Raw genomic sequence first — 22,606 nt, 5'->3', positions numbered from 1 at the left:
CAATACAAAGTAAATAAATCTAATTTTTAAAATTTAAAGAGTATCTACTTCTTTAAACTCCAATGTGCATTTTCAGCTTCAGCTTCTAGCATATCTCAATTCAATTAGTCTCATGAGCCCAGATGTGAGGTAAAACAACTTTACAAATCTATGCTATACAGGCAGGCCACAATTTCCTCAGAGTAGAAAGAGTTCAACTATTAATTTGTAATTTAAAATAAACAGTCTAAATATTCCCTCAACATGTTTCTTAGATAAAGAAGACATTCCTTATGCTTATATCATGCCAGCTTCTTGAACTCCAAGTACCTGTGTGGATATAAGTTGAAATGATCAAACCAACTTCCTTTCCTGCAGTTTCAGAGTTTCTCTAATTTCTAAGTTTTTATTTGTGTATTACCACTAGAAGAAGGAAAGCATTAAAAAGTTATTAGCTCTCAAAAGAAATGGTGTGGATGCAGTGTTCCTCTTGAAGAATCTTAGAAGCCACCACAACCAAGGGGGGAAAAATTAAGAGACTTTGCCAGTAAAACGCACACTACTCACCAATGTTTTTCATTAGAGAGGAATTTTAGGAGATCACAGAGTAAAATAGAAACTGTCCAAAAATAAGACTACGCCCAGGGACAGCTGCCATGTGAATTATCAAACTCAAAGTCCCACCCGGATAATGTCTATTTTGTATTCTACTGTTCAATACCTCCAAAAATAGAATCTTTAGATTAAAATTAATCTTATTTTTTTACCATTTCCATTCAATTCATTTGAAATTCTTGCTATTATTAGAATAAGAATCAAAGGCCCTTTTCAAACTGTATTGGTCTGGGAAGGGCTACAGCAGCCTTTTGGAAAAGATGGTCTACCATTATGGTGCCAAATGGCAGGAACTACCTAAAATTACTTTTACCAGGAAACAGTTTGGGAAAATGGTCCTTAAAGGTAAACTATTTCTGGAAAACAGTCTTATCCTTTGAAGGCAGAACCTCTCAGACTCACATTTCAATTTAACCTGAACACACCAGCTCAGCGGGAAGGAGAGGAGCGGCTTTAGCTTACTGGTGATGTCAGACTAGGTGGCAAGAGCTTTGCACAGAGACCAGACAAGCCGACTCTATAGGGCATTAGAGCCTTTGAATGTAAGATCATGTTTATTTTCAAAACCACTGTGACAGGTTTGGTGTGTTTTTGAAGATGGATTTTTTGTTTTGTATGTATTTGAGTGTTTTGCCTGACCCTCTGGACCCACTTGCCTATGGAGGCCAGAAGAGGTTGTTGGATCCCTTAGAACTGGAGTTACAGCTGTAAGCCACCATGTGGATGCTAGAGACCAAATTTTAGTCCTCTGCAAGAGCACTGAGTGCTCTTAACCACCAAGACATTTCTCCAGTCCTGTGTGGGTTCATTTTAATTGTCAAATTGATACAATCTAGACTCACCGGGAAAGGGGTCTGATGAAGGTCTTAGATTAGACTGGTCTGTGGAGGATTATACTGATTATATTAATTGATGTGAGGACCCACCCAGTGTGGGAGGTATCATTCCCTGGTCAGGGTTAGGAGTAAAGAAATTGAATAAATGATGCACCAATTCACTACTCTCTGCTCCTGATTATGTCATGTGACAGCTGCTTCCAGTTCCTGTCACCTTGACTCCCCACACCAACAGACTGTAAGGCCTAGGATTGTGGGTTCAATACGCCCTTCTTAAGTTGCTTTTGTCAAGGCATTATTATCTCAGCAACAGGAAAGGAATCTAATACAGTTATCGGGCACAATATAAACTGCAGCAAACACCTAGATCAATAACATAAACCCAAAGGAACCAATGTGACATTGACAGCCAATGCAGATGGAGTACTGCTTCTACATTTAATATCAAGAAAGTTCCCCAAGGACAAACTGCTGAGGAAAAGGGCCCAGAGTCTCTGATTCCACCCGCCCTTTAATCTGTCATCATGGAGAAGCTGAGTGACTGCTAAGGACTCTGGCCAACAGTTTATACTCAGTTTAATAAATGAGTTCAAGCTCCACAGGAAGTATTGAGAATTAAATTATGAAGGGCACCATTCTGCTCCAAGAATAGGACTTTCTGAGTCCACAGGGATGCAACAGAACACAGAAGAATCCGGAGTACAGTAGGACAGAAAGTCAAAACATTTAAGATAAACTACAACCATCTCCAAAGTATACTTTAAAATCCCTAAAAGATATCATGTGAGCTGACTCTGGAAGTGTAACCTTGGTGTCTGTATCAGACAGACAACAGTTTTCTCTAGGTGACAGGGCCCAGGGAGGAGGAGTACACAGGGATAGTATGTGACTGACTACTCTGGAACCCAGGCTAGGAGAGAGCCGAATCAGCAGTGCTTCCAATTGTTTGTTTTTAGGGAGTTTCTAAACTTAAGAGACAACATGCCGGGACAGATATAAATATGTTCTGTATTCAACTACCCCAGTTGCTCTCTCCAGAACATCAAATTTCAGCAATAGTTTTTTGTTTTGTTTTGATAACAGGAACACAAACTAACTGACAAAGTGAGGCAGACGTGCAAAGCCTGTGGCTGCCACAGATGTGAGAGGGACTGCGCAGAACGAGCAGCAGGAGAACCAGAGCTTCCAGGCACAAGCCTTTCCCCTGACACAGGTCATTTCAGAATGCTTCCCACTTGAAATTTCACTTGCATGTCTCAAAAGTCAACATGTCATCATCTCCTCTCACTGACCCTGCGGCCATTCTAGTGTTCAAGTTCCATTAGGACACTTCAAGCCACAAATTCAAACGTTTTACCTATCATTATTCCCTCCCCTGATGTATAACCTACACATAGCCACCGAAGGGCTATCATCTTTATTTCTAACAGTTTTAGCTAGTTACTAACAACCCAGGTACAAGTCTTTGTCATGTCTCAATCTATAGCAAAGTCCACACTCTGACAAGACGTTTCAAGCTTTTATTTTTCAATTAAAATAATGGGATACTACCACCCTTTTCAGAGACAGCTTACTGTTTCTTGTATAAAGAAAAAACAAACAACCAAACATATAAAGGCCTCATGACCTTCCTATGGCCCACCTCACCTGCTTCAATTTATGACTTTCTTCCTCTCTCCCAGCTGTGTATACCGTTCTGAGTTTTTCTACTAAGATTCTCTTCCCACCTGGAGCTCTCACATTCATAAGTACAATTCTAAGATATGCACAATATACTGTTTAAACAAAAGTTATGTGATAATCCTGTGGTGCTGTGACAGTATCAAGGCTTCATGGTGAAGGAAGGCATTCGTGATCAAAACTCTTCATCTACACCATGGGAGTCTATCTGCATGAAAGGGTGTCGACAAGGATCTCAGGTTCATGTCAGATCTCAAGCCTCTTATTACCTTCCAAAAATGTATGGCTAACCTGATAAACATTGATAGATAAAGGCCATTTACAGCATTTGCAGCTTACTTAGATAACTACATTTTTGTAAGACTTCAGGCAGTAATAAGGAAAAGTTCTCAATGGTTGAAGATAGGCTCTGAAAATGACCATTATGTGGGTCCACAGCAAAACACATAGTTAGCCTCCGGAGATGTGCAGTCTTAGCTGCTGCACTGGCTCATGCAGCACGGTCACCATAACTTCAAAAGTCCCTGTCATCAGAATCAAGCCTATCAATTATTTGACTGTGAATTTAGAATAGCACAATTGCTAAGCCAAGAAGAAAAGGGGGTTTTATATACCCTGGCCAAACATAACTGCTGCCATCCCCAAACTGGATCAATGCCATCTGGGATGTACAAAGCCCAAAGCACTTTCTTCAAGGGAGCACAACTTATGTTTATAATCACAGTGAATTGTGGAGTAAAAGCACAATCAACAACTGGGCAAACACACAGCAACACTTTCATACTGTTTAGCTAGCCAAGGGCAGCTAAAACTTTTCACATCTTAATTCAGTTAATCATTTCAAGATTCTTAGAAATGGGTATGGAGAGATGGCTCTGTGGTTAAGAGCACTGGTTGCTCTTTCAGAGGACCTGGGTTCAATTCCTAGCCCCCCACATGACTGCTCACAACTCTCTGTAACTGGCATGCACATGGGGTACAGACACACCTGCAAACAAAACACCCACAAACATTTTAAATGAGAAAGAATCTTATACGGTAAGAGGCGTGAAAAAGTTCAAGTAGTTTGTCCAGAGACTGGAAGTTAATATGCCACAGAGGCAGGGTTCAGATGAGAGCAGTCAATATCAGCTATTACACTGCACCATCCAATATGGAAAAGATCACAGGGTTGTGAGATGGAAATCAGCACATCTAAGAACAACAAAAACATACTGGGCTTCAAAGTTAGAAGAAAAGAGTCTGGAACTGATCAAAGCAGGTTACAACATGTTCTACCTACAGAGGATCAGTTCCTTCTGTTTCTCACATGACTAAAAGGCTCTTCTGTTATCATGGCAGAAGTGCTGGACAGAGGAAACCAGGAGGCCAGAGGAGAGCTGGGTAAGCCCCGCTCACCCGAGGACTTCCCACCTAGTCTTTCCTTCAGTGTCACAGGCTGGGAAACAGCCTTATTAACACAGGGCTTTCAGGAAACTGCCTGGTTCAATTGTACCCTACATGTCATTTTGTAAGTTGGAAGCTAAGTTGTTATTGTCCACCACTTTAAAATGGCATTGTTTTAACTTATGGGATCCAGCAACATCTGACTCCAATGCTGACTCTTAATGTAGCTGCATCCAATAGCAACAACAACAACAAAACTTTGCCAACTTGGGCTACTTATCTAAAACCTGCCCAGTGCACTGTTTAGAACAAATGACCTCAAACCATCGGGCCCCAATTTTACCTTATATCATGAACCATTATCCATGTGTCATGATTAAGAAATACGGACACTTCACCTTTCTCAGACCAAGAGACTTCTGAGACAAATTCCACATTCGTACTTACAACAGTTAAGACACACAAAGCTGGAATCACTGTGAATACCACAAATGCACCTACAATTTAGGAGGCCAATCTACTATTATATTCAAATAAGCTGATACTTAGTAAGCACTTACAATGTCAGGAGTAATTTTTAAATCAATGTAAGGGCTTTCAGCAGTTTATGGTTGCAGAAACACTTCAGAAGCTAACCTGATTTAGGTCACACAGCTATAAACCAACAGTCACAACTCAAACCTAGACACTGTCTCAGGAGCTTCAGCTTTTACATTATCTCAGGCTGCTGCCACTATTGGGGACCGGAAGGAATAATGACAGGGGTCTAAAAACCAGAGCAAAGGAATCAATCAATCTAGCTGCTGCCAGTATGGTGCCTCTTGTATCACATCATACCTTGGTCCTCATTTCAATTAGTTAGAGTTGAAAATTAGGAAGCCTCATTTGTCAGACAAGCTAAGACAGTAAGTCCTACCAGGAGAGCATAGCTCCTGCAAACATTAACAAGAGTGTTGGGTCCAGGCATGATGCAAGAAGGTAAGAGAGGAGAAACAACATGGTCAGGAATCTGACAACCATGAAGTAACTAATGAAACTCAGTGAGCAGTTGTGAATAGCACTAAACAAAATATCGTCTCCATGGAACCAAATGCTAGTAAAAGAACCAGGAGAATGGAGCATGCCTTTCTATCCTGAATTGAGTAAGTTAGGAGCCAGAAGAGAAGGTATTCCCCCTTCTATGAGGCAGGACATGTGATCCTGTGAGAGACTGAAGAGGTTTTAACCATGCAGAGAACTGTTCCACTCAGGGGTATTAGAGGTGAGATGGATGAGATGGAGCCTGCCTCCCCCAAGCACTGGGGAGGCTAAGTAAGCATAAGCACTGTGGAATGCTGTTGAGAACAGTGGTTTTATGTTGTACTTTCTTTAAGTCTTTATTGTAAATACCCCATAAAGTTTTCTTTTTTCTTCTGTCGATGAGTTAAACTACCAGGAGCAGCTGTTCAGGTCTTTGAATAGCCTACCCTTACGCCAAGAATCCCTTCTCTGGAAACCAGCCAGGCTGCCCTCATGGTAGCTTGGCTGGTGTTGGATACTTTACAATTACTCTGAGAACACTTGGTTGGCAAGTACCAATACAAGTAAAGCCAGGACTCCTGCTCCAGGAGGCCTTACTCAAGTCACAACCACTTCAGACAACCTGTCTGGCCTTGGACAGTTTTATGCCAGGATAACAATGGCTCACCGAACTTCAGATGACCCTTCTCATTCAAGATGGGTGACAAGCACCACCTCAGTAACTCAGCAAAGGGTAATGTGATTGGTGAAACTGAAAGCTAGTGCAATGACTGGCATAAATACTACCCTTCATTTATATACCTCACCCCTCCTCATGGGTATATAAGCAAGCTGTTCAGCTCCTGTTTATATACCTCCTGTGCTACCCATCTGCCGATAATTCTTAAGTAGATGGGCTGAGATGGTAGCAATGAAGAGTAACAAGCAGTGACCCTATCGGTGGAGGTGGTGTGGCTGCCAGTACAGCAGCAATACCAAGCAGACAGTGATGAGTTCAGACAGCAGCAAGAGCAAAAGTGGCAGAAGTAAATGCCGTTGGTGATAAAGGGTGACAGAATTACAGAGAAAACAGAAAGGCAAGGTGGTGGCCAAGACTGCAAACACTGTTCACTTAGGCTTGGCTAAGTAAGAGTCTCTGAGCCTTGAAGGCTTGGGGCCTTGACATGGGTAGCTCACAAACTAAAACACTAGCCACTAAGGGTTCTAGCATCCAAGGCACTAGACCCATAAAAAGGGCTGGCATAAAAATGGTTGCTATTTACTGCTGCTGCTCTCACTAGTTGCTGCTTAGAACTGAGGCTTTTACTGGTCAAGCCACTGGCAGTGGCTTACTGTCAGAGTCCCAAGACAGTAAGTTTCTCACCTGAGCACAGAAAACTAGATGGCTCAGGTTTCTAAGGCCTAAACCTCTAGTTTTCAAGATTTGGAACTATAAGCCCCCTGAGTCCTTTGGCTCAGCCCATAAGCCTTGAACACTCAAGGTCTCAGGCCTATAATAATAGACTCAGTACTTTAAAATGCTCTTACTCTTAACAAGTAAACCAGAGGTCAGGGAGGCGCAAGGAAAATGGAGATGGAGGCACTCGGGCACTGCTGAGAGTAACAACTGACACAGCCCTTCTGAAGGGCAAATGGGCAATATATCTCAGGAGTTTAAAGTAAGAGGTAATTCCATTTCTTCAAATTTCTGCCAAGTAATTTATTAAGAATGAAGGCAGAGACTTGGCTATAAGAATGTTCCTTTTAGTATTGTTTATAACCATAACACTGGGACCAACATAAATATCCAACAAAAGGATAGCAATCAAGTTTAATCAAAAATCACATTCATATAAAAGCATTATGCTGACTCATTATTAAATGTTATAGAATGGTAAGAAATTGGAAAAATGTTCATAATATATAAAGACAATTTATAAAACAGTATGCTAGTAAGATACCTAATGTTTTAAAGTTCTATTTGCATAAAAAGGTGATCAGTAAATCAAATGTTAAATGTAGTTATCTTCTAGGTAAAGGATTATAGGTGATTTTACTATCATTTATTTGTAGCTAACATTTCCTGTAATAAACTTATATTATTTGTAACCTAACATAGGTTAATAAGCTGGTTATACTAACACTTTAAAAATGATTATTATATTTAAAAGTAATTACAAATCAAAATCAATTCATTATCAGTCAACAGACATAAGAATTATATCTGAATTCTGATGCTGGGGAAAACAGCTGAGGGAAAAATATAGCAAGGGCTGCTGACAATCCCACCTGCTTCAAAGTATGGCCCACTTCAGTCAGTGTGGCATATCCATCACTATGGCAAACATCCAGTATGTGCTTGATGCATGAATAATCCTGTTTACATTCAGCAAAGCATTGCAAAGAAGCATTGTGTTGAAACTTAAAAAGAAAACAACAATAAAAAGCCTGCTTCATTATCAGATATTTAGAAATTGCCCAAGTTCAATAAAAACAAGGGTATCTATATATGAATAAAGAGATCATGAAAATTCATATGGTATTCATTTACATTGCACTTCACTGTCTACAGCTACTTTATAGAGATGGGTAAAATTCCCATCCCACCCTCCCAAAAGAAAAAGAAATAAAGGGAGGAGAGATGCTCATGCAGTACGGTGATCTTATCTGGGGCAGCAAGACTTTCCTCTTATGGTCTGCACCAGCTATCAGTACTTTACTATACTTGACAACATCTCTAAAGCAAACAAACAAAATGGACTATTGTACATAACTTATCCCTAGTAAAGCTTTGTCTTAAAGATTTATTTTCTTTTTAATTATCTGTATGTGTGTTGGGGGGGGGTGCACATGTATGCAGGTGACCAGAGTTCAGAAAAGGGAATTGGATCCCAGAGTCGCAGTCACAGGCGACTGTGAGTTACCTGATATGGGTGCTGGGAATCAAACTCTGGTCCTCTGCAACAGCCGGAAGTGCTCTCAACTACAGAGTCATTTCTCCAGCACCTAACTGCTAGGGATTAACATTTTAAATTTCAATTACCTTATTGCATCAGTATTTAGAATTCTGTATTTAGTATTTAGCGAAGAATTCCGTCCTGAAGGGGAGTAGTGAAAACATGTGGACTATGAAAAAACACTTGGTTTGAACCCAGTCTGCCCTTTGCAACTCTGCAAACTGTAAAAGAATTTTGCTGTGAGAACCCAAGGGAGTCTGACACCATAATGGATGCAGAACAATACCCAATTTTCATTCTTTTTCACTTTCCTTAAGAAACTATATTTCTTTTTGAAATTGAGAACAAGTTACTATGTAACATGGGTTAATTGCATAGTTATGAGGATATAGGGTGGGTCTTTCCATTGTACAGCAGGTATCAGGATATAAGACGAAACAGATAAGGACTCCAAATGCAGATATCCCCAGTCTAGGTTTACCCTGCAGTATACAAGCAACCTCTGAGTTCCTACCTAGTTAGGAAGAACATGCAGAAACCATCAGAAAAGCAGTTAACAAAGCATGCTCTTGATGACATCCTCCCTCTGTCCCTATCCGCCACCCTCACTGCTCTAACAAGCACCTTTCCTGGAAACAGGAACCCTATGAATATCTGTTGATCTGTATCAAAATTTAACTTGCACTACCAATTTCAAAAAGTACCCATGAGGTACAACTGCCTTGTTTCAGTATTTTCTCTGAATGTGCACATTCTGTCAGGTAAAGAAACCCTCGAGATTTCATCTCAGAACCACTTAAGGGCATATTCAAAAGATCTGAGGATCGAACAAAGCCACCTATCCATAACACATCCTGCTCACAAAAGTGTCCCAGAAACGCAAGATAAACAAAATCCCTCTGTTCATTTCTAGAAGATAATACTACTTCTGTATCCTACAGTATGCCTTATATACCCGCACCAACTGTGTCTTCTTCCTCTACTGAAATAGAATGTCTGTTGCTAACAAAACACTGACATCCAAGTTGTTTCCACAGACAGAAAAAGCAGCTAGGGAAGCTGACCCGTGTGCTGACCAGCCAGCAGCTTCTGGGAGACACCCAGTTAAGTCTTTATTGTAAGACTGCCTGAGTCACAACTCTCCGTCCTCTGGCTATTAGTATTTCACAACTGCTTCTTGGCACCACCTGCTGAAAAATTCCTTAAAAGATACAAAAGTAGAAAACACACATTCAAATTAAAGAAGGCTAGATGGATTTGAAAAGGAAAAGGCTATTTTGAGGTTGAGCTTATGAGATTAAAAAAAGCTAACAGATAATACTGTTAGGTAGTTTTCTTGAAATGAACACAATGCTCATAACTCTTAAAGAGAGTCCGTGGTCGTTTATATGTTATAGACGAAGAATTGGAGACTAATGGCAAACTATTATGCCACATAACATAAGCAGTATGACCAGAGAACTGGCTCTTCTTAGTAACTCACAACCTAAATCCCAAGGCCTTCCTTGCCAATTACAGCATGTAACTATTTCCTCTATTGACTGAGGTATCATCTCTGCTGCCATTTTAATTTGAACATTCTATAAGAGGAAACAGTACCTAAATCTCACGCTATGGGTGTACTACTGTCTTGTGTCGGCAGGAATATCCAGCTTAGTTCATTACTATTTGAGGCAAGGAACTTGTTCTATAGCAATACATAAGAAAAGGAAGCTTGGGCTGGTAGCAGGAGTCACAAGCATTAGCACTGGGTATCCACTGTAATCTGTAAAAACAAAGTCTCTTTATTAGAAAGATTACTTAATACCTCCAATGAAATTCAACATACTTTTAATATTGAACTTATTCTTAGAGTTATTCCAATAAGATACATCAGCAGAAAAACAAAACAAAACAAAACAAACAAACAAACCCAGCTAATTCTTTACTGCCTTTGGGGAAACTGCATATGGTAGCCTAGGGGTTGCACAAATAAGTTGTCTGAAGTGAGAACAACCTGGTTCCAACCTTAGCTTGCTGGCATGAACCCCCACCTCTTGATTCCTCAGCATGATCTACATTAAAAACACTTAGTATTTTACCATGCATGGACTATTTTAGTATGAAATACTCATAAACTTTAAAATAGTGTTTTCATAATGGAATATTTGATCCAGTTTTTATAATACTATTCGATTTTCTCCCTCCTAGGGGATGGGTGATGAAGAGACTGCTTGGTGACTTGCTCTGTACACACAGCTAGAAAATATACTGTACCCTGCAGCTCACCTTTCTGGATTCCCAAGTCACTTGCTCTTCCATCTAACCTTTGCTAATGTCCATTCAAATACTACATGCCTTCCTTCTAGTAAGCTGTGCTATGTCTCACAAGCTCAGGTGGAGAACGCTTTAAATGTATACATATTTTAATAATGTCTTTAAAATATATCATAGTAATAGTTCTGGAGATGATTACTGGATACATCCAAATGGGTTTCAAATGAGCAAGAAGGTGAGTCCAGCTCAGAACTGCACAGTTGCTCTATAAGCCTTTTCTGCACTTTCTATTCAATAATAAAAAAGAATGGCCTCTTGTACCCTTGTTTTCCCTGCTACATTATTAATAACATTTGTTTTTCTTTCCTATACCGGAGTATGTTGCAATTACATTATAATATAACAAAGAGAGTAGGTTGGCTTATTATTTTTCTATACAGGGATTATGATTGAATGTTAAAATTTCTATTGCAATTGTATTCAATACACTGGCTAATTCTTCAAGTATTTTACTTAATTAAAAAATGCTACTCTGTAGATCTTTCCTTAACTTGTTCTTCAAGTGTTAAACATTCCACAAGACCACTGGGTGGGTAACTGTGACCAGCTACACCAACTGGTGGACGAGGGTGGGGCAGCTGACAACTGTCTCTTTCCTCAATTAGGCAAACACTGAGATCTGCTTATAAATAAGCCACGAACAAGGCAGTGGGCAGCGGTACAAAGGAGATTCGGCCCCCGGACCCACAGAGCAGCGGCCGTGCTGAAGACTCGGTGGAAGAAAAAGGACACCAACTCGGGCGCCAGCGGGGAGGCCCCACGCGAGGCTGAGCCACGGTCCTCAACGCCAGCCGAGGAGAGATCCACCTCGGAGCACGCTGCGGGCTGCGGGAAGAAAAGGGCCTAGTGTCCGCAGAGGGCGGCAGGGACCACGGTGGCGCTCGTGGTTTCCTCCCCGCGGTCCCCGCCCGGAGCCAAGTGCTGGGCAGAGATCGGCCTGGGTCACGGGCGCGGTCCCTGCAACCCGGGGCCCTCGGGTCTGGTCGGCTCGGCTCGGCTCGGGTGGGTTCCAGGCCCGGCCTCGCCCTCCGCCGCCCGGCTCCCCGCGCGCCCCGCCCACCCATCCACCCCGGCGGGCCCCCACTTACTTTCTGCGAGTCCATGGCGAGGGACTAAGCCCTCCGGGCCGAGCCTGTCACCGGAACCGAGTGAGGAGCCTGAGGAACCTTCAAGACCCGCTACCTCAGCCGCCGCCTGCCCCGTCCTGTTCGGTCCCGTCCCGCAGACGTCCCGTCCGTCCGCGCCCAGCCCGCGCGCGCGCCGCTGCCGAGCCGCGGTTGCCAGGGTGAAAGGGCGGCTCGCGGGAGGGCGGGGAGGGCGGGGTGCGAGCTCAACACGCATGCGCAAGCGTGCGCTGGGCACCCGCACCAGTGAAGGGTAGGACGCTTGCCAATCTTCCTGTTCTTCCTTCTCAGCTGCCTCTTTCCTGGCATCCCTATTCCTGTACCATCGCTGCGGTCTTTGCAAAGAGCCATTGGGAATCTAGCAGCCATGCCTGTGCGGAGGGTCCAGGAGCTAGTTCTGCCCAGAATGCTACAGGCACCTACAGCATCTCTCCACTTAGTCTGGGAGGGGCAGTCCCTATAGGTGAGGCCAACTATCCAGTGGAAGGAAATACGGTGGAGTGGAGAAGCAGCGGAAATGTACGGACAGGTCTTGAGCAGGCATGGTGGAAACCTGAAAGGGCCCCAGGTCAAGGGACGGGAGGAAGTTACCGAAACACGGGTATGGGGCTATATGGGCTTTGTGGCCTGGCTGCACTTGCTCCACTCACACTAAATGAGCCAGTCTTTCTCTGTGATCCTGTGTCATCTGTGGAATTATAATAAATAATGATAATAAAGGGATGCAGACCTTGCCAAGGACTGTGCAGATTAAATACTTTGTCTGTACTTCCCAGAACACAGCTCCGGAGTAAATGGCAGTGGGGCAACAAATTAGAATCAGCTTAGGATGGCCAGAGCAGCCAATGAAGATTCTAGAAAGCTTGGGATGAAGACAGGAGGCTTGGAAAGGTTCTCCAGAGAGGCAAGCTTCATCTCCATTTAAGTGACTCTAGAAAAAAAATTCATCTGGGTGTTCACATGCTAAAGGAATAAAGGAGAAACGAATATCGAGTATTAGGTAGCAGTTTTGTGGTTCTACACAAATCGTCAGTGAAAAGGCCTGGTCCTCAGAGAGCTCATGAGGCTGTTAGAAAGGAAAGTTTGTAAGAGAACCAGGGAGAGAGAGGGAGATGAGTTTGTGAACAAAGCTCTTGTATGGCAAGAGTGAGGACTAGAGTTAATATACCCACTTAAGAGTACCCACATAAAAGCCAAGCGACCACAGACACACACCTACACACCGGTGTCCCTGCTCGTGTGCCCTCACATTGGAATACACTGACACACAGTCCACACATGCACACACACACACACACACACACACACAATAACAAAGGAGGAAATTTCACGAGGAAAATGGAAGAAGCAAAGTTAAATTGCATGGAGTTTTAATTAATGGACTCAGAATAAGTAGGGTTCAACTCAGCAATGGCCTGAGTAAGAGTTATGAAAGGGTCTGCAGAAGAATATCTAGTCAGAAGAACAGTAAGTTGCAAGGCCTTGAAGAGGCATGAGCTGCTTTTGAGAAATGTTTTAATTATATCTCTACCAGAGTGTTTCCAACTATATTGTGGTTTCTTAAGACCAAAACTTCTTTTTTTTATCATACCTGTATCCCCATCCCAGCACGGGGCAGACAACACTCAAAAGACTCTTTCTTAACTGAACAGAAATATATGAGAAGGAAAATACAAAAAGATACAAAGGGAAACAATGGTTTCATTCAAACTAGGTAGGCACTGCTTGGAAACTTGGAGGCTGAGGAGAGCATATGAGCAACTTTACTCCTGCCAGCTGAAAGAAGAGATGGCCTGTAGTCCTTCAGAGAAGACCCCTCTTGGTACCAAGGGAAGGTACCACAGGCCCTGTCCCCAATTACATGAGGAGTAGTGACAGAAGCCAGCTATATACCCATTAACCCAGTGCTGGTGGCTCTAAGGGCAGGTCTGAACACAAAACTGAGTCATTTTCTAGGGGTGAGAAATGTAGCCTGCAAATGGTAGAACATCAGAGGTCAAACCACTGCCCTTGGCTGACACCATGGATCCATCACGAAGGGAACATTTGTTTGGTCTCATCTCCAAAGCTTCACCTCACTCCTACCACCATAGGGGAGCCCCTAAGCACTTTTTGAGTGACAGGCTCCAGCAAAGGAGGACTAAAGAGGGATTTGGAGACAAGAGTCACCCTGAAATGTGATCACCAGACTGTCACACCCTAGGAGCTCATTTCTGGATTCTTGCCCCATTTCTGTAGCTCTTTCCCTTCAGGCTAGCCAAGCAGCCTGTGGGTTTTGACAACAGCTGTACCCTATCTGACCCTCAGCCATCTCTGACCTTGCCTGGCTTGCCTGGCTTCCCACCACAGCTCATCCAGGACCTTTTGCTGACTCATTCTCAGTGACCAGTTCCTTAGGGCTGTGATTTGTCTACCCCCACTCCACACAGTTCTCTTACTACAGTTCCCTTACCAAGCTGGGACAGTAAGTCTACAAACCCAGCCACTCACCCTGGCACTGCACTACAGGCCTGTGGTGTAATTAACTTTGCATAGCAAATCCAGTTAGGGACTGTTTTAAAGTAGCTTTATTTGAAAGCAGTTGTTCTTAAAATTTGACCCCAGGACTAATTGTGTCAGCATTGTCTGATAACTTCTTAGAAATGCAAATTCCAAGGCCTTATCCTCAGCACCAATGAAACAGAAACTCCAGGGCCAGTAATCCGTTTTAACAAGTCTTCCAGATGGCACTAATTCGTACTGACACCTGTGAACCACTGACACGAAAGGAAGGATATTGCTCTATAAAGGAGGGAGGGACGGGGACGCTGGAGAGATGGCTCAGCAGTTAAGAGCATTGGCTGTTCTTCCAAAGGACCTCAGTTCAGTTCCCAGCACCCATATGGCAGCTCACAACTGTTGGTAACTCCAGTTACCAACACACAAAACATGAGCAAAATGTCGGGAGCGGTGGCATGTCTGTAATCCAAACAATTGGGAGGTATAGATAAGATGATACCAAAGACTCACCAGCCAGTCAGCTTAGCCTAATCATCGAGCTCCAGAGTTAGTAACTGAAGATCAATTGAGCAACATGCCTGATATCAACCTTTGGTGTCCACATGCATGTGTACACAAACACACATGTACCTGTACATACATGTTGTACACAAACATGATGCACACACACATAAAAAGTGTAACAATATGTATCATGTTGGGGAATATTATTTTAAGGTGTGTGACTTTTGTTTATGCTGCATTTGCTTATCTCTTCGAAGCTGTATTACTGTGCCTGTCTAAAACACCTGATGGCCCTAATAAAGAGCTGAATGGCCAACAGCGAGACAGGAGCAAAGAGAGGCAGGGCTGGCAGGCAGAGAGTATAAACAGAAGGAAAACCAAGAAAGAAGAGAGCAGGAAGAGAATAAGGAGAGAAGGACGTTCAGGGACCAGCCACCTAGCCAGCCATGGAGTAAGAAGGAAAGTAAAAGTCCAGAGGGCAAAAGTAGACAGGCTAATTTAAGATAAGAAAAGCTGACTAGAAACAACCCAAGCTAGAGCCAGGCATACCTAACTAAGAATAAGCCTCAAGGTATGATTTATTTGGGAGCTGGGTGGTGCCTCCCCCCCCCAAAAAAAACCTCCAAAAGAGTAAAACATTACAGCAAAAAATATTGTTTCCAAACTTGAATTTGTTGTTCTAAAAGATGCTTGTCTATCTAGTCATGGTTATTTGTTGTCTTTGGCCTTTGCTGATCTGCTAGCTTTCTGATCCAAGTCAGGATTGCCTCAGGGTTGACATTGTAATGTCCAACAGAACTGTCCCACTCCAAACTGGATTCTTTGTCCTCTGTGAGATGCTAAGCACTCCATGTAGACCTGAGTTTCCTCATGAGTTCTGGAGGTGGGGGCATTTTTTTCATTTCCATGTCTCTAAATTCTTTTCATTTCCATGACTCATTCCTTTGAAGGTCAGGCTAGCTGGGTCTACAGGCACCACTGCTATCTACATTTGCATCCTGGCTTGCCAACTCCGCTGTCATCAAAAGCCCGTATCTTCACTAATGCTCCATTTCCTAGTGCATAGAATCGTGACCATATTTCCTTTGGGGCTTAGTGTGGATTAAAGGAAACTATGTATAAAATATGTTTGGCTTAGTGGGCTTGTAACTGGTGGTAACTGCTATCATTACTGTTCTACACAGCATGTCCTTCAGGGCTATTCTTGCAGTTATTTTTTCCACTCGTGTCTGGGAGCCTTACAACTGTTCCTCTCCAAGTCCCCTGTTCTCTGCTCTGCTTGTTTTTTCTGATACCCATCAATAGTCAGGTGCTACTCTTTGCTGAAGTTCCAAACGTTCACCCATCACTCCCTGATCAAACATAATGCAGGTTTTCACAACCAAGCCCAGTAAGACAAGCCTCTGCAAGTTTCCACTTCTTTGGCTGTAAAACAGGGCTCACAGCATCAGCACCAGCTAATGAGTGGATTACATGAAATAATTCAGTCAAGTGATTAGCTAGCTTTGTCTGATGTGTGATAAACAACCAAAAAGCATTTGTTCTTGTCACCGCTTCTCAACCATAGAAAACTAATCGTGTGCTTCCTGGCCCCTTCTGACTCAAATACAGACTGGCCCCCAAAGCCTTGGAAGCTCTAGGCAATCTTCAAATGACACCAGCTCCTATAAAAGAGAGGTTGGTTGTGCCCTGGAGGAGGCTGGTGCTCAGTGGAGTGGCCTAGCTCACACTCACAGAGCTCTAAGCCACATAGGAGGCAGCAGACTCAAACCTCAATGGTGAAGACCCAAAACCAATGTGAGAAGAAGCACAATTCAAGAGCCAGATCATATTTAGCTTAAAAGGAAAACTCAGTATGTAAACAGTTGTTGACTTTGTCTCCTTGGGGCTGGTCCACAGCAACAGATGTCTGGTTTTCTAGTATCCCACTGGTAGACTCTGCCCCAGCTGCTGGTAACTACAGGAAGACATGTTTCCTCTCCACAAAATATCTAAAGCAGTAGTGCTCAACCTTCTTAATGCAGTGGCTCTTTAATAACAGTTCCTCATGTTGTGGTGACATCTGTATCAAACCCCTCAAGGCTCAGGAAACATTGTGGGAGAGGACTAGAAAGGATATAAAAGCTGGAGGCTGCTGTCTTCTGAATGTCACTTGGCTGTTGCCCTCATGAGCTCACAGAAGCTACTTAACTGTTAAGACCAAGCCAGCCAGTGACTGAAGCCTGAATTGCAGAGAAGTTCATGAGGCTCCATTCCTAGCTGAGGAGCTTCTGGGAACTGGTTACAGGGAGATGAGGAGCCATGTTTCTTCAGAGGAGAGGCCTCTGTTAGATTGTCATGTGCATTCAGAAATTAATAATTGGACTTAGGGGGTTATTTTAAAAACACCCACACAATGAAGGTGGAACAAGTTCATGCACAGGGTTCCTAGAAAAATAGGAAGAGGATTTGGAGAGCAGATAATTTATTTTATATATTATAAATGTATAAAATTATAAAATAAAAATATAAGTAAAAAGAATCACAGAAATCTGGTATCCACTATTTGGTACAGAGATTCCCACCAGTAGCCAGGTGGTGGTGGTGCACACCTTTAGTCCCAGCACTTGGGAGGCAGAGGCAGGAGAAGCTCTGTGAGTTTGAGACGAGACCAGCCTGGTCTACAGAGTGAGTTCCAGGACAAGCTCCAAAGCTACACAGAGAAACTCTGTCTCGAAAAACAAACAAACAAACAAAAACACCCCAGAGATTCCCACCATCTAAGCAGATGCTGGGTCTTTGCTTAGCATTGCTCTCACGGAGGGGGGGGGAGGAACTAGGCACTGGAAATATGCCTGGTAGAGATAGCATCATTGAGAACCCTGAGTCCCATCATTCTACAAAACTACAGGCCAATAACAATTCATTCCCTCTCTAACTCAGTTCTGTAATTGTAGTTATCTTCAAAAAGTTCTCTGGATTTCTTCTCCTTAGCCCACCCCACACCCACGTAGTCCACCGCCAGAGATCCTGCTAGCTTCTGGAAGAGAGATTACTAGCTTAAAAACTCTATTTAGATGTTTCTGTGTCACAATATTTCCTGCGTGTGCACTGGTCAGTTTTGCACTAGGCATTGGGGATGCAGCCTGGAAGGTACACGTGTTTTCAGTGTGCCCTGGCCTGGTCCTGAACATGCTTCTGCTCTTATGTTCAGGGAATGACTATGAACAAGTCAATTATCTTCACACCCATCACTTCATGAAAGGAAATCTCCCCAGGTTGCTGGCCCCCAGCCAGTTCTCTCCAGCACAAAGGAAGGCTCCCTGCTCCCTCTGAAGATATTCTGAAATGGCATGAGCCAGGTAGAGCCTAGGGACATAAAATGCCACCATGCATTACTGATTTACTTATTGGTTAAACTCCCAAACCCCAATGCCCCACTATCTGAAACAAAACCCAGCTTGCAAGCATTAGCTGTGTGGCCAGGACAGTTTTATATCCTCTCTGTACCCCTGCTTCCTCATTTGTAGGATGAATGTATTAACAGCATCCCCTTGATAGGTAAGGCATTTAGACTGATGCTTCACACATAGAAAATACATAATGTAGGTCACCTACATATTATTATTTCCCCAAAGAAACCATTTTCCTAAGTACCATCCCAGAGAATGGTGTCTCAGTCCTTTGGTACTGCAGGGTTGTGGCTGTCAGGTTAGAAGGATACTGTGTCACCTCTTCCAGGGAAAATACCCTCCTGAGATGCCTTCTCATTCTGAAAGTCAATATGTACTTTTCCATGACAGAACAATTGAGTCAGGAAGAAAGAGAGGCTTGGAAGGTGGGACATATGGCAGGGAAGGACAATCTTTGATTGGAAAATCTAGAGTGCAGGGCAGGGGTGGCTCATGCGTTTGATCCCAGCACTCAGGAGGCAGAGGCAGGTGGATCTCTGTGAGTTTGAGGCCAGTCATGTCTACAAAGAAGTGAGTTCCAGGACAGCCAGGGCTGCTACACAAAGAAACCTTGCCTCCAAAAACAAAACAAAACCAAAAAAAAAAAGGGGGGGGGAAGAAGGGAGAGGGAGAGAGAGAGAGAAGAAGGGAGGGAGAGGGAGAGTGAGGGAGAGGGACAGAAGTCTAGTGCATCTCTCCATTGCATGAGCTACAACATGACATGCCAGCAGACTGGAAGGGAAGACAGGATCCTGACTATTCTAGGGACACAGCCTGGGCACAGTGGGAAATGATGGAAAGAACAATTCCAAGAAAAAGATGTAAGACATGAGAACCATGAACTGAAGAGGGGATCCTTTAATGCCCCAACACTGGGGAAGGGCTGGGGAAACTTTAGAACATACAGGAGGTGGAATATTCTGCAGCCACGAAAACTTACCTCTGTGAAAAATATATAACCATGTGAAAGGAAGCTTGTATGATACAATTTTAAAATAGTTTCTATAAACTGATTTAATAACATCTGTAAAAAAGTAATTAATACATTTGGGTTTGTTTGTTTGCTTGCTTGCTCGGGAAAAGCCATGGCATCTATGAAAGTGAAGCCTGTAGGGAAATAATAACTCCCCAAAGTGATGATATTAGGAGTTGGGGCCTTTGGTCTGTGACAGCCCTCATGAGTGAGATGGGGGGGGGAGGAAGGGAGAGAGAGGTTCCAGAGAGACACTTTGTCCTTTCTAATATGTGAAGATACATGCATGGGAAGGTGGCTGCCTATGAACCAGGAAACAGTTTTCAACTAGACACCAAAGATCCTGCCTCATTGATCTTATATTTCCTACTCTTACAAGCTGGGGAAACTGGTTCTGTTGTTTATAAGCTCCACAGTCTGGTATCTTATTACAGTATCCTGAACAGACTAAGATCAATACCTGCAAGTGTTATGTATTTTGCTTTCTGTTTCCATGGACATGAATCAAAGATAAATAAATTAGCTTTGAAATACTCATTCAAATTTAGAATGGTTTCCTCATGGCTTCAAAACAAAAGGAGATGGGAAGAGAGATTACTAGAGATCCAATAGTCTTGATTTCTGAATTCCAAGTCAACATTCTGAAGTATGTTATATATGGGACGTTACATGTAAGGCTGCGAACCGGTATCTTAGGACCTCGGTTAGCAAGAACAGGAGGGACATGAGTGGGAGATTCCGGGGTGAGGAGTTTACTGGGGTCCCAGAGACACAGTTCTCACTCTCCTGTCCCCTGCCTATCTTTGATGTTATATCACTGCAGTCCCACAATCCCCGCCCATCACACCATATCTACCACATGCCATCATTAGAACACAGTGGTTATGTAGGCATTATCTAGCTTTCATATATCCACCAAGGAAAGGTTGTCTAAACCAGTAGCCACAAACTTTCCTGTTAATATCTTGGGCACTGAGGATTATAGTGTCTTTGATACAGTTATGTAACTTTGCCATTATAAAAAGAAAGGAGTCATAGACAATATATAAAGGATGTGGTTGTGTTCCCATAACATTTTATTTACAAAAATAGGTGGGGACAGGCAGATTTGACTCATAGGCCATAAAAGAACAGTGTTATTTTGCTTAGAAAATAAATCTGTGATTCTTCCGTGCTTTTAAAACCCTCCCCCAAGACATTTCCCATGCACATACACCTCCATCCCCACCCCAATTCGAGACCAGGTGTTCATAAGTTATCTCTGTAGCAATAATGAGCGAAGCACAGTGTTATAATGGAGGGACTCTGGCACTGGAATACTGATCTGTGTGATCTTACCCACACACAGCACATGATGTCTCTGGTAACTCATTTCCTCATGATCAAAATGTCAATAATACAGACAAACCTACAGAGCTTTGTGAGGATTCAGTATTATGTAGGGCACCCATCCTAATGCTTGGCATGCAGCAGGCCCCCAGTAATAGCAGTTATTAGCCCACATCCACTCTATTAATAAATAGCAGAGTCAGAGAGGACAAACCCAGGATGAAGGCAGAGAATTCCCATGTGAGTCCTGACTTCAGGCCAGCACTCACTAGATGAGAAGCAAACATTACAAGGTCAGAAGAGAAAGCAATATGAAATTTGAAGATGTGGCTGCAAGGCAGATTACTATCAAATGCTTCTGATTAATCATTAATTAGCCACCCCCCTCTCCCCACTGTGGCAAATCCATTTGGCTGTTCATGGTTGGAGAACTTTCTTGATCATTGCTGTTTGAGTAATGAGATCCTGTCTCCCTCGAAGACGCAACAGCTGGTGAGTGGGAGATCCTTGTGTAAACAGCCTCCTCTGAGTCCATTCTTCCAGTCTCCAGAGACTCGTCACCTTTTCCTCAGCTGAAAAGTCAACACATCAAGAGAATGAGCATTTCTCTACTTGGAGAAGGAAACATAAGAAGAAGCAATCAATAACCACAGATAAATAATGTGGAAGAATCTTTAGATGTTAAGAAATATTAACGAGGCTGAAAAGTAATCACATAGGAGACAATAAGTAAAATGAATGTCTGCAACTGCCTGGATCTAAATTCTAATTGTACCCCCTTTAACAGCTGTGATTTATGAGCAAGCTCCTTAACTCTGTGCCTACATTTCCCAAAGGAAATAAGGAAATGGTGTGGCCCTTGAAGGTTAAAGTTTTTGGGTTAGTTGTTGGCTTGACAGGTTTTGAGATCACCTGGGAGACAAGTCTCCAGACACACCTGTAAGGGATTATTTAGTTCCTGGTTATGTCTCACAAAATGAAGAAGTATACAGGTTAGATTAGAGTAGCTTGGTTGAGGTGGAAAGACCTACACTAAAAGCGGGTGGTATAACTCCTTGCATTAGTGTCCTGCCACTATACAAAAAGAAGAAAGCTAAGTGGGCATGAGCATTCATTACTCTCTGCTTCCTGACTATGGATGCAATGTGACCAACCACAATGGCCTAAACTCTGTACTGTGAGCCAAAACAAAACAAAACAAAAAAAAACCAACAACAACAACAAAAACATTTTTCTCTCATGTCATTTTTGGACTTTGTATCACAGCAACAGAAATGTGACTGATGCTGTTGTTAGGATTAAGAACATGAATATAGACACACTGCTAAGAACAGTTCCTGATATCCTGATACAAGGTGGGGTGCTGGACTCATCTTTCCCATTGCTGCAATGACCATTATTCTTTGACAAGGAGGTTTCTGAAGCCAAACTGACAAATCCATGAGTCAAATTCAAAGCTAAATTGACAAACCTGGCTTTGTGATGCCCTCAAAGATCCAAACCTGAAACTACAATAAAAATGTGGCTTTTTCAAGTCTGTAATTCAGTTATTGGAGGTACAGACCACAGTTCATGCAATCCTTGAGACAGTGAATGAGCAAAGGAGCTGAAACAAATGCCACTGTGGTGCCGAAGAGGATGACCTTATCCTTAGGAAATACACATTGGATGATGGAGAATGGAAGGGCCTAGAGCAGTAGTTCTCAACCTGAGGGCTGTGACCCCTTTCAAAGGGGTTGTTTATGACAATAAGAAAACACAGATATTTACAATTCATAAAGGTAGGGGGAAAAAACTATGGATAGGAGTTACTACAACATGAGCAACTGTATCATTTATTATGTATACATGTTCTATGTGCATGTACACCTGTGGCCAGAAGAGGGCACCAGATCTCATTATAAGATGGTTATGAGCCACCACCATGTGGTTGCTGGGAATTGAACACAGGACCTCTGGAAGACCGGGCAGTACTCTT

The 22,606-nt window shown here is 42.9% G+C and overlaps 2 protein-coding genes across 4 annotated transcripts in view; both read right to left on the bottom strand.

The window, feature by feature from the left end:
• Fsd1l (fibronectin type III and SPRY domain containing 1 like) overlaps positions 1-11,992 on the bottom strand; it is a 58,694-nt gene extending 46,702 nt beyond the window's left edge. For all 3 annotated transcript variants that reach the window (XM_051187811.1, XM_051187812.1, XM_051187813.1), the window contains exon 1: positions 11,857-11,992. In XM_051187811.1, coding sequence (XP_051043768.1) covers positions 11,857-11,871 — 15 coding nt within the window. In that variant the 5' untranslated portion in view covers positions 11,872-11,992. The remainder of the gene's footprint in view (positions 1-11,856) is intronic.
• An 8,353-nt stretch (positions 11,993-20,345) lies between these two features.
• Positions 20,346-22,606, bottom strand: part of Slc44a1 (solute carrier family 44 member 1) — a 164,776-nt gene continuing 162,515 nt past the window's right edge. The window contains exon 16 of the mRNA XM_051187810.1: positions 20,346-21,200. Within this exon, the coding sequence (XP_051043767.1) occupies positions 21,186-21,200 (15 nt within the window). The 3' untranslated portion in view covers positions 20,346-21,185. The remainder of the gene's footprint in view (positions 21,201-22,606) is intronic.

Source organism: Phodopus roborovskii, unplaced genomic scaffold (genome assembly GCF_943737965.1).
Source record: "Phodopus roborovskii unplaced genomic scaffold, PHOROB, whole genome shotgun sequence".
NCBI classification, from domain to species: Eukaryota; Metazoa; Chordata; class Mammalia; order Rodentia; family Cricetidae; genus Phodopus; species Phodopus roborovskii.
This window is presented reverse-complemented; position numbering and strand designations above follow the sequence as displayed.